Here is a 12042-nt window from a genome sequence, read left to right on the forward strand (position 1 = left end):
TTGGAGGATGCAGTCTCCCTTTTATCCCAATTTCCCAGCCACATTTCCCTTCTCTCTTTCCCCATTGACTGAGGTACTTGAGAGGTTCAGACTTCCCAGAATGCCTGATAGCCAAGATTTCCTTCTAGTGTATAACCCTCCCTTTTAATTTTAATTCTTATGGAATTTAGGGGGTTTCCCCATTGTTTTCAACATCCAATTTCATTGGATAAAGTTTATTTGTAAAGGCAAATATCTTTTTTCAATCAGTGGAATCCTTCTCATTGTTTCTTTGATTTCTCAGTGCTGGTTTTATCTACCAGCTTGCTTGTAAAGACAAATCCCTCATTCCTCTCCAAAATCTTTCTCCCTGAAATACTCAGTGAAGATGACCTGTGTCTGGGGGTGGCATTGTGCTGGCTCACAGTTGCTCCTGTGTGTTCCCAGAAAGTGTTTGCCTCTCGGAAGGAGCTGCTGGAGTACGACCTGCAGCAGCGCGAGGCGGCCACCAAGTCCTCGCGGAGCTCGGCGCTGCCCACGTTCACGGCCAGCCAGTACCGGGCCCTGTCCGTGCTGGGCTGCGGCCACACCTCGTCCACCAAGTGCTACGGCTGCGCCTCGGCCGTCACCGAGCACTGCATCACCCTGCTGCGGGCCCTGGCCACCAACGGCGCCATCCGCCACATCCTGGTGGCACAGGGGCTCATCCGGGAGCTCTTCGACTACAACCTGCGCCGGGGCGCGGCCGCCATGCGCGAGGAGGTGCGGCAGCTCATGTGCCTCCTGACCAGGTGAGAGCTGCTCTGGGCAGCATCATCCTGGGAGTGGTGCCTGAGGGCCTCAGCTTTTGGGTTTTCCATGTATTGGTGACCCTGCAGTTCTTCAGTGTAAAACGCCAAACCCCACACGCAGTGCCAGCTGCTGTTCTCCCACACAGCAATTCCTCTCCAGGTCTGGCAGGCAAGGACACCTCACTGCCTCATATATTCATTTAATATATTTTTTATTATTTGTTTTTGTAACTTGTAATATAACCCTGCAGTTCTTCAGTGTAGAACCCCAAACCCCACACGCAGTGCCAGCTGCTGTTCTCCCACACAGCAATTCCTCCCCAGGCCTGGCAGGCAAGGATGTGACCGTGTCACAGGGGTCTGAGGATGAGGGGAGAGACCAGGATCTGACTCTGTGTTTCAGAAGGCTTGATTTATTATTTTATGATATATATTATATTTAAACTATACTAAAAGAACAGAAGAAAGGGTTTCATCAGAAGGCCGGCTAAGAATAGAAAAAGAAAGAATGATAACAAAGGTTTGTGTCTCGGACAGAGAGTCCGAGCCAGCTGGGCTGTGATTGGCCATTAATTAGAAACAACCACATGAGCCCAATCCCAGATGCACCTGTTGCATTCCACAGCAGCAGATAACCATTGGGTACATTTTGTTCCTGAGGCCTCTCAGCTCCTCAGGAGAAAAAATCCTAAGGAAAGGATTTTTCATAAAATGTGTCTGTGACACAAGAACACCTCACTGCCTCAGGATTTCATAGATTCATTTAATATATTTTTTATTATTTGTATTTGCAATTTGTAATTTGTAATATAATCCTGGGTTCTTCAGTGTGTAACTCCAAAGCCCACCCGCAGTGCCAGCTGCTGTTCTCCCGTTTGGGGCAGACACAACAATTCCTCTCCAGGCCTGGCAGTCAAGGACACCTCACTGCCTCAGGCCCCCAGAGATTCAACAAAAGGGAGCTGGGGGAGCAAACTTGGGGTGAATGGCTTCATTAGCTGAAGCTGTAATTGGAGGATTAACCCCCAACATGCAAATGGACCAAAGTTATCAAAGTGTGAAAACCCGTGAGCCATTTTTGGGTGCAGCTCCTGGGGGGCTTCCTCTGCCCAAGATGTACCTGAGGGCCCTTCAGTAAATACTTTTTATTCCCTTCATTTTGTCTGGCCTCTATTTTAGGGTAGTCCTAAAAAGGCATCAGGAGAGGCCCCTCAGGAGGAGAAAGCCTCATAGGGAGTTACCTTAGAATCACAAAGTGGTCTGGGTTGGAAGGGACCTCAGAGTCCCACCCCTGCCATGGGTCTGTTGTGCACCAGCAAAGTGTAACCCCCACCTCCCTGTGCACTTGTTACCAGCTGAGCTGAAATCCCAGGAGCTTTTGGCATTTGGTACAAGCAGAGCATAACAGTGTTGTCTTTTTCCTCCTGGAATCAGGGACAATCCAGAGGCCACACAGCAAATGAATGATTTAATCATTGGGAAGGTTTCTGCAGCTCTGAAGGGACACAGGGCAAATCCAGACTTGGTGAGAGACTCCAGTGTTTTCCTATTTCTTTGTTCTGCCCCTCTGCATTGCTGGTGTGTTCTAATCATTGCATCTTCTCTCTTATGGTCTGTTTGTAAAAAAAAAGTTTGAGTTTCGATAGGAAATTGTGGGGGCACCAGTCGTTGTTTTTTCTGGGTCTGGATTGAAGTCTTGAGACAGTAGTTCATGTTGGGACTCAAGTGTTTATTATTTCTTATCAGTAAAACAGTCTCACTACTGTGAGTTGGGCAGCTTTTCATTAGAAAGCACAAAATGGCCAACAATCTCTTGTTCCAAGGTCTTTTAAGACTAAATTATCCAATTAAGAACTGATACCTAGATTATTTTCCCTTTTACTCCAATAACTGATCCCAAGGAGCCCCCAATGGGGACTTTTCTGCCCAATTACAAAATGCCACCCAAACCCATGGAGAAGGAGGAATAAGAAGTGTGAGGACAACACCCTGTGCCCTGCATCTTGCTGCCATCCACAACATGCTAAAAATCCCAAAACCTCAATTTCTCACCCAGTGATCCACCTGCACTACTCTCTATAATCTATTTCACACTTTTGTGGATTCCAGTCTATCTTGAAGTCCAGGAAACTTTCTCCATGAATGAGGGTCAGAGTCAGTGCTGCCCTGGGGGTCAGGGCACCCCAGAGCAGACTCAGAAATATTCCCAGTGCCCTGGGTTTCCACAGGAAATGACATAAATGTCAGAGTAAAGCACAAAATTTTGTGTGCAGGTCCCTGCTGAAGCTTCCTCAGGCAGTTCCCTGCCTTGGCTTTGCTTGTACCTCTCCAGCCGGTCACGTCCCCCCAGGTGTGCATGGGCTTAAGCTAACCTAGATCCATGTGTTTTGAACCTGAGTTGATTAAAGCTGGGAAGGGAGTGGGGCACCCCAGGACTGGAGCTGTGTGTGTTGCAGGCGAGCAGCCTCCAGTACGAGATGCTGCTGCTGACAGACTCCATCTCCAAGGAGGACAGCTGCTGGGAGCTGCGCCTGCGCTGCGGTGAGTGCAGGGCCGGCAAGGGCAGCATTTCCACCTCTGAACCCACTTCAGGTGCTGCCCAGAGCTGTGCAGGTGTGTCCTGTCTGCAGCTCTCCCAGGATAATGAACAGCCCTGTCTGCTTTCAGCTCTCAGCCTCTTCCTGATGGCAGTGAACATCAAGACCCCGGTGGTTGTTGAAAACATCACCCTCATGTGCCTGCGCATCCTCCAGAAGCTCATCAAGCCACCTGCTCCAACCAGCAAGAAAAACAAGGTACTGCCTTCAGGCTGAGCAAAACGTTGAGAATTTGCTGATTGAAGTCTGGCACGCTGATCTCAGTGAGGAATTAGTGTGTGAGGAAGCCAGGACTCGATTTTCCTGGTCTCTGTTCCTAGGGAAGCACAAGCCCTGTGACTCTGATCATTACACACTGCAAATTACAGATGACTCCTTTCTGTTTTTCACTGGCTTTTGGTGACTTTGACCACAACTGTTGAGGGTCCCCTCAGATCTGAGGTATAGGGAAAGAGCTACTTCAAAGCCACAGCTTGGTTATTTTGGGCAGGCTTTAGGCTTTCAGCAGCTTTGTAGAATCAGGTACCTAAATTTGAAAGAATTAAGTACTTTTGACTCAGATTTTTAAATACAGAGCTACAGTTCTCATTAAAATATATTGATTGATTGCTGTTGATTTTCATTTAGGATTAGATTTATAGGAGAGAAGGTATTTTTCTGCTTTGATCTGCCTGTCTGATAATCACAGATGGATGTCAGAGATGGGTTTACTGATATTTCAGTAGGAACTGGAATATCTCTCTTAGTTCCCCATTAACAGACACTCTATTACCCTCCTGCTGTCCAAGAGCTGCATTTGCCTCTTCATGGCCCAGCCCCAGGGGTTGCTCTTTGGGAGCAGACTGTGGCTTTCTGAAGAATCACAGAGCTTTTTGATTTGTTAGGATGTGCCCATGGATGCTCTCACCACTGTGAAGCCTTACAGCAATGAAATCCATGCACAGGCTCAGCTGTGGCTCAAGAGGGACCCCAAGGCATCATATGAAGCTTGGAAGAAGTGCCTCCCTGCCAGAGGTAACCCCTGTGCCTGTGACCTGCTGCAGTTCTGTGCAGGAACATGTGTGTCCCCACATTTAATAAGGAATGTGCTTCTGTGGAGTTGTGTTGGCTTCTGTCCTTCTGTGACATCTGATTCCATCCTCACATTTAGTCCTTAGAGTTGTAGCACTGACTTTTCTGGGCTGTGTGCCTCAAACCTTAAACAGAAAATGCTCTGTGCCCAAAGAGAATCAGGGACTGTAAAAAATGAAACTTGTTGCTTATTTAAATTGATAGCAGCCAGCTGGAAAGCTGATGGGATTCCTTGAGAGAGGCTCTGGGATTTGCATGAGGCTTGGAACTGAGCATGGCTCCACAGGAGTGAAAATGGCAGCAGGAGGAGATGGGAAGCACTCAGTTCCCAGCTGGAGTTTGGAGAGTTCCAGTAGGAACACAAAACTACTCTGGCAGTTTGCAGCTCATGACTGCTGACAGTTCTCTTGGGCTCTGCTCAACACTGCAGGTGCAGATGCCAACGGGAAAACTCCCAGCAAAGCTGAGCTTCACCAGCTCTACTTGTCAGAAAAATACGTCTGGAAGTGGAAGCAGTTCATGAGTCGCCGTGGGAAGAGAACTTGTCCCCTGGATCTCAAGCTGAGACACAACAATTGGCTGAGACAGGTAAAGGTGGGGAGAGCCCGGGGCAGGGTTCAGGCACACACTGGGGGTGCTTTGCTGCAGCTCCTCTGCAGGGGTGTCTGGGCAGGCTGGCACTCACTGCCTCTGATTCCAAGTCAGGTTTGCAGCTGTGCTCCCTTAGAAATGCTGCACCAAACGTTGATCTGGGAGTCTGTGGGTTCCTAAACTCTGAACCTTTGATTGCCACGGTGCTCCTGTGCCTGATGGGCTGCACTTCTGAGGGTCCTGGAGCAAAGCTTTGCTTCCTGTGTGTGTGGACCAGCAGGTCCGTGCACTCTTTAAACACTTTGGTGCTGAGCAGAGCAGGAATTGTCACAGAACCAAGTGTTGGGAGAACAAGAAAACGCTGCCACCAGGTCACCCAACAGCCCCTGTGTTGTGCTTTCTTGTGAGCTGTCACAAATTCATCTGTGCCCATGGGTCTGACCTGGCTTTTCCTGCCCCTGGCCCAGGTGCTGTTCACTCCTGCCACCCAGGCTGCCAGGCAGGCTGCCTGCACCATCGTGGAGGCCCTGGCCACCATCCCCAGCAGGAAGCAGCAGGTCCTGGATCTCCTCACCAGGTATTGCAGTGCTGCCACACCTGGCAGCTCCACCAGTGTTTGTCTTCAGTTCCCATCAGAATCTCTCCCTTCTTGCAGTTTTTCTCACACCTCTCACTGTGTACCTGCAGTTCAGGGGTCTTTTTGAGCTGGATTTTTCAACTTAATTAGCTGGGAGGGTATGGATTTGGGGAGAGTTGGGGTTTGCTGGCTATGAGCTCTTGCAGTCTGTACTTTTTCCAGAAGTAAGGATCAGCTGTTCAGCTCTGTGGCCAACACTTCCCCTGCCTCTTCAATGGCAGAATAACAGAGTGAACTCTGTTCCACCTGCTGTGACATAACTTAGCCCAGCTCATGCTGATAGCACAGTCAACTCCTTCTGGGGACAAATACTGATTTAGCCAGCAAGTAATGAATATCAGTGATGCTGTTAGCAAGGACACCTCACTGCCTAGGAGATGATGGATGGATGGATGGATGGATGGATGGATGGATGGATGGATGGATGGATGGATGGATGGATGGATGGATGGATGGATGGATGGATGGATGGATGGATGGATGGATGGATGGAGGGATGGATGGATGGATGGATGGATGGATGGATGGATGGATGGATGGATGGATGGATTTATTTCTGGAGGCTTTTTCCTCCTTTCCATAGTGTCCTTAGGCTGGAATGTCAGCTCTTTGGGTTATCAGCTTGTGTTTCTCTTTCCCAGCTACCTGGATGAGCTGAGTATTGCTGGTGAATGTGCTGCTGAGTACCTGGCCCTGTATCAGAAGCTCATCAAACCTGCCCACTGGAAGGTGTACCTGGCAGCCAGAGGGGTTCTGCCCTACATTGGCAGCCTCATCACTAAGGTATGGATTTGTGTGCAGGAAATGACCTGTTAGCTTGGCTTTTTTTGCCTTTGAAATTCCATCCCTTTGTTCAGTGCCCTGTTGCTGACCCTGCCAAGGTTCTCAAGTTCACACTTCAGTGCTGGTACCTCTGAACAGAGGGAGCCCACGGGGGGGTTTTAGCCCCAGCTGGAGAATTCCTCAGCACTTGAATTAACTGCTCTGGGATTGTCAATATTGCTGCACTGCCTTGGCACTGGATCTGTTGTGCAGCTCCCAGGCTGGGCTCTGAGAACCCTTAGGGACAGGGAAGGATCAGGTGTGCTGCCATTGCTGGAGAAATGGGAATTACAGCCTTTGGAGAGGCAGCACTCTGGGTTTACAGTGTTCAGAGTGGTGGGAGTTTTCTGTGGGGGTCCCTGCTGCACTCCAGAGGGGCAGGTGGCACTCTCCATATCAGTGGTGGCTGTGAGTGCTCCTGGAGGGCCACTAGAGCCAAGCAGTGCTAGCAGGGAGGTGCAGGGAGAAAATGAGAGGGATATTTGTGGCAGGTTTCCTCTCCTTTCCCCCTTCCCTCCCTGCTGTTGCAGTTGTGCTTTCAGTTTCTGATTTCTTTGCACCCTGTGTTAGACACCCCAAAGGTTATTGGCATTGCAGGGCCATCTTGGCCTGACAGGCTGTTAATGATTTTAATTCTTTTCAGGAAATAGCTCGTTTGCTGGCCTTGGAGGAAGCAACTCTCAGCACGGATTTGCAGCAGGGATATGCCCTGAAGAGTCTCACAGGTATTCAGTGGGCCTGCAGCAGAGTTAGAGCTGGTGATCATTGTTCTCTAACAGCTGTGGCAGAATTTCAGAGAGATCTCATTCAGCTGTGTTGCCATTGTCAGCACTGGATTTTTGCCATCGATTTAGCACTTAATCTCTAAATGGATCTTTCCATATTTTTTTGTGGTCAGTAAGAGTTTTTAGCTGAACTGTGGTAACATACCAGGCAAGCTTCATCATTTCACTTTATTACCTAATCCCTGGCACCACTGTAAACACTGCTGCTTTATTCCTACCTGTTGTTCTTACCTCCCTATTCTATGGGAGCTTTTCTTTTATCTTCTAGGGTGTATACCCTTTTACAAAAATGTGTTGGAAATGGAAATACCTCATGAACTAGATCATTGTTTTTTGTATCCTCTTTCACATTCTTCAGCCATTAATGGGTGAATCCATAAAGCCTGGCTTCTTGCAAGAAGCAGCATGTTGATCAGTGTGTCATGGGAAAGAATCCTTGTGTTTGCTGATTCTTTGCTTTATTGTAGGAGTGACCAGTTTGCTGATGTCACTGATAAGTCATTTCACATCATCAGAGGTATTAGAAGTATTACAAGAGGAGCAATCATCTGCTTTTGGAATAGCTTGTGACAGGAAAATGCCAAAGAGTGCAGAATTTTGTATCAAGCACACAGGAAACTCCTTAGGCCCTTTCCTCATTCCCAAACTATTTTTCATATGTTACAATTTACAAGCCAGGCCAAGGCTTTTGCCTGCAACCACCCAGTTCACAGGAAATCCCAGATTGATGGGAGCTGGAACAAGCCATTTTTATGATACTGTGCTCTGTTTGCTGCTATGAAATTTAGAAATCAAATTCTCTTTCACCTGCCTTGTGGGGGTCCCAGTTGCCAGGGTACCAGTTGTGGGTTTCTCTGGGTCTGGACTGAAGGCACGTGAGACAGTAATTCATGTTGGGACTCAGGTGTTTATTATTTCTTATCAGTAAAACAGTCTCACAACCATGAGTTCAGCAGCAAGGCACAAATGGCTAATTATCTATTGTTACAAGGTCTTTTAAGACTAAATTATCCAATTAAGAGCTGACACCTGGATTATTTTCCCTTTTAACCCAATAACTGATCCCAAGGAGCCCCCAATGCAGACTTTTCTGCCCAATCACAAAATGAGAAGGAGGAAGAAGAAGCGTGAAGAAGAAACCCAGGACAACACCCTGTGCCCTGCATCTTGCTGCCATCCACAACATACTAAAAATCCAAAACCTCAATTTCTCACCCAGTGATCCACCTACACTGCTCTCTAGAATCTATTTCACACTTTTGTGGATTCCAGTCTATCTTGAAGTCCAGGAAACTTTCTCCATGAATGAGGGTCAGAGTCAGTGCTGCCCTGGAGGTCAGGGCACCCCAGAGCAGACTCAGAAATATTCCCAGTGCCCTGGGTTTCCACACTGCCTGAATTTCTGTGTCTTTCTAGGTCTTCTCTCTTCCTTTGTGGAGGTGGAGTCCATCAAAAGGCACTTCAAGAGCCGCCTGGTGGGCACAGTGCTCAATGGCTACCTGTGCCTGAGGAAGCTGGTGGTGCAGAGGACAAAGCTGATTGATGAGACCCAGGACATGCTGCTGGAGATGCTGGAGGACATGACAACGGGTAAAAACCACCTCTGTTCCATAAATCCAGCCTTGGGATCAACCAAGATGGAAAAGCAGAACAGCCACCCAACTCCTCTAAATGACTGCTGTAATTAGGGGGGTTTATGGCTTCCAGTATTTTCTCTTGGCACAGAGCAGTTGAACAGCATTCCTAGTCACCTCTTATTTTCCAGGAATCTCAGCCTCCTCATTTTTATGGGGCTGTTTTAGTGCAGCCCAGCCATGCAGAGTAACCCTACCAAAGAAATACCTTTCATCTTTCCCAGAGTGAATTCCAAAAGGAGAGAGCACCGAATTGTGGGGCTGGCTGCAGAAGGATTTGCTGCATGTGCTGAGTTAAAGTGGAATCTATAAAATTGACTGCAGTGTCCATTTCAAAGCTTCCTTTTCTTGGCAGGCACAGAGTCAGAGACCAAGGCGTTCATGGCTGTGTGCATAGAGACTGCCAAGCGTTACAGCCTCGATGACTACAGGACCCCAGTGTTCATCTTTGAGAGGCTCTGCAGCATCATCTACCCTGTGAGTGGGGCAGGGGCACACTGCCTGCACAGAGCCTCCAGTGCTTTGGGAAGGGCCTTAAAGATTGTCCAGTCCCACCCTCTGCCATGGCAGTGACACCTTCCATGACCCCAGGATGTTCTGAGGCCTGGCCAGCCCAGCCTTGGACACTTGCAGGGATCCAGGGGCAGCCACAGCTTCTCTGGGCACCCTGTGCCAGGGTCTGCCCACTCTTCCCAATATCTGACCTAAATTTCCCCTTGTTCTGTCACTCCAGCTCCTGATGAAAAGTCTCTCTCTGGCTTTCCTGTAGCCCCTTCAGACCCTGGAAGGTGTTGTGGGGTCTCCACACAACCTTCTCTTCTCCAGGCTGAGCATTCCCAACTCTCCCAGCCTGTCTCCATAGGGGAGGTGCTCCAGTGCCCTGAGCAACTCTGTGGCCTCCTCTGCACAGGCTCCAGCAGTTTCATGTCCTTTTTTTGTTGAGGGTCACAAGAGCTGTGTGCAGTGCTCCAGGTGGGGTCTTGTGATAGAGGAGGAGAATCACCACCAAACACCTCTAGCAGCCCTAGATCTGGTTCCTTTTTCCCAGGAGCAGCAGTGTCTGCAGTCATGATTCACCATTAGCCAGTGGACACCTGTACCCCAGTGTATCCCTTTGGGGGGGTTCAGGTTCCCTGAGGAATTTGGTTACTCAGTGATCCTGGCCATCCTCTGAGTGTGGCATGCAGAGCAGATGCACCAGGGGGGAAAGGACTGAAGGTTTAGGAACATTCTCCCATTAAAATGCAGGAATAGGAGCACGGTTAAGGAAAAACTTACTCACTCTGTCTCTGCTGCTGCTCTTTAGGAGGAGAATGAAGTCACTGAGTTCTTTGTCACTCTGGAGAAAGATCCCCAGCAGGAAGATTTCCTGCAGGGCAGGATGCCAGGGAATCCCTACAGCAGTAACGAGCCTGGCATCGGGCCCCTCATGAGGGACATCAAGAACAAGATCTGCCAGGACTGTGACCTGGTGGCTCTGCTGGAGGATGACAGCGGGATGGAGGTGAGAATTTCTGGAGGTGGGGATTGCTTGCACAGACCTGTGGGATGCTGGTTTTGGGCAGCTGGTGGTTGCTGGGGTGGTGATGTAACAACCTGAGCTTGTTCTTGACTTGTTCTTCTCTCCCTTTCAGCTTTTGGTGAACAACAAGATCATCAGTCTGGATCTGCCTGTGGCTGAGGTCTACAAGAAGGTGTGGTGTCCCACAAACGAGGTGTGTGTTACCTTTGTACAGGTTAACAGCACAGAGCACCTGTCCTTCACATCAACAAAAAAAAACCGGGGAAAAATCAAAACCACACGTGTCAGGATTTATTTCCTGGCATATAATTTATTGGGTGTAACTGCTCAGCAACTTTTGGTGCTCTGTTAGGACAGATTGTGCATGGCCCTGCAACGTGAGTGATTGCAGAGCACTGCCCCAGGTGAGCTGTGTCCTGTGTCACACGTGACTCTTCCTGAGGAACAGCTTTCCCTGTGTTCCCCTGGGGAGAGCTGAACGTTTCAGTGCCTTTCAGAGCACATTTCACACTCCATCTGCACACAAAAGTTTTGTGTGTGTGCACACAGGGACACCGGACTGCTCCATCAGTCTGTGCTTCAGGGGTGAACCCAAGTTATTTATGCACAGAGCATCCAGTGCTTCTCCATATTTGCACTTCTGCTCTCAGGTTTTCCATCAGGATCTCAAGCACTTGGCAGATTCATCCTTTTTTTGTTTTTCATTGTATGTGTTGTGTGTTTTTCACATGAAGAAATGGACACAGCAGTCTTAAGGGTCCAGTCCACCATGTCATACTGAGCTTGTTCCAGAGGTGGATGTGGTCCAGAACAAGCTCTTCCCTTCTTTCCTTGTGACCATTCAAATAAACTCCCACTGAGATCATCAGGCTCAAGCTTGCCCACTACAAATATATTTTCTCAAGAGGCCCTTGAGATCATAAAACAAGAATGATTAGCCCAGCATTTCTTGGTCATTCCTCATTTCCTCCTGCCCTCAAATCACCTTTGAAACCTCCATTTCCTGAAGCCATTTGTGGGAAGAATTCAAACAAAGTGCCAGTTAGCAGTGAATGATGATAAAATGGGTCTCATTAAGCTTTATTTCAGGAACAAAGCCTTCAGTACTGCAAAATCAAGCCCAAACCTTGTGACAGTGATAATTTTTTAACAAGGTACCAACTTGGAAAGGGAGACGAGGCACTGGTGTTAATCTGTGAGTTCTGATTTGAATTCTGATGGAGTGGCTGGTGGGAATGTTCCCCATGCTGCCCCTGGAGGAGCTGTTCCCGTGGGATGCTGGGCGTGCAGCTCTCCCGGGAGGGAAGCAGCTCTGCTGCTGAAAGGCAGAGTTTGCTCAGCATTCCTGAGGATGAACAGCTTTCATCTGTCTTCCTTTGTGAGCACCTCCTGGAGCCGCAGCTCCCGTTCCCTGGGAGCGACAGGCTCACAAGAAACGCAACCTCAGGCCCCTTTTTGTTTCCCTTGTCTCTCAGTGGCTTTTTTTGTTCATCTGCCGTTTTACCAGGGCCCCTGTGGTGTTAATTGCTGGTCGCCAGCGTGGCCTTTGAGCAGATCTTCCCCCCGGGGCTTTCCCTGTGCTTATGTATTTGCTGTGACATTAAGCACTGCTT

The 12042-nt window shown here is 48.8% G+C and overlaps 1 protein-coding gene across 1 annotated transcript in view; it reads left to right on the forward strand.

Annotated features, from left to right (window-relative positions):
• Nucleotides 1-12042, forward strand: part of UBR4 (ubiquitin protein ligase E3 component n-recognin 4) — a 94174-nt gene that overhangs the window by 62978 nt on the left and 19154 nt on the right. Inside the window, exons 78-90 of the mRNA XM_066564190.1 lie at nucleotides 427-770; nucleotides 2205-2295; nucleotides 3227-3311; nucleotides 3438-3565; nucleotides 4252-4381; nucleotides 4869-5026; nucleotides 5497-5606; nucleotides 6308-6449; nucleotides 7132-7213; nucleotides 8690-8863; nucleotides 9263-9384; nucleotides 10214-10411; nucleotides 10542-10622. Of these exons, the coding sequence (XP_066420287.1) occupies nucleotides 427-770; nucleotides 2205-2295; nucleotides 3227-3311; nucleotides 3438-3565; nucleotides 4252-4381; nucleotides 4869-5026; nucleotides 5497-5606; nucleotides 6308-6449; nucleotides 7132-7213; nucleotides 8690-8863; nucleotides 9263-9384; nucleotides 10214-10411; nucleotides 10542-10622 (1845 nt within the window). The remainder of the gene's footprint in view (nucleotides 1-426; nucleotides 771-2204; nucleotides 2296-3226; nucleotides 3312-3437; nucleotides 3566-4251; nucleotides 4382-4868; nucleotides 5027-5496; nucleotides 5607-6307; nucleotides 6450-7131; nucleotides 7214-8689; nucleotides 8864-9262; nucleotides 9385-10213; nucleotides 10412-10541; nucleotides 10623-12042) is intronic.

The sequence above is a fragment of the Molothrus aeneus genome, chromosome 21 (assembly GCF_037042795.1).
Source record: "Molothrus aeneus isolate 106 chromosome 21, BPBGC_Maene_1.0, whole genome shotgun sequence".
NCBI classification, from domain to species: Eukaryota; Metazoa; Chordata; class Aves; order Passeriformes; family Icteridae; genus Molothrus; species Molothrus aeneus.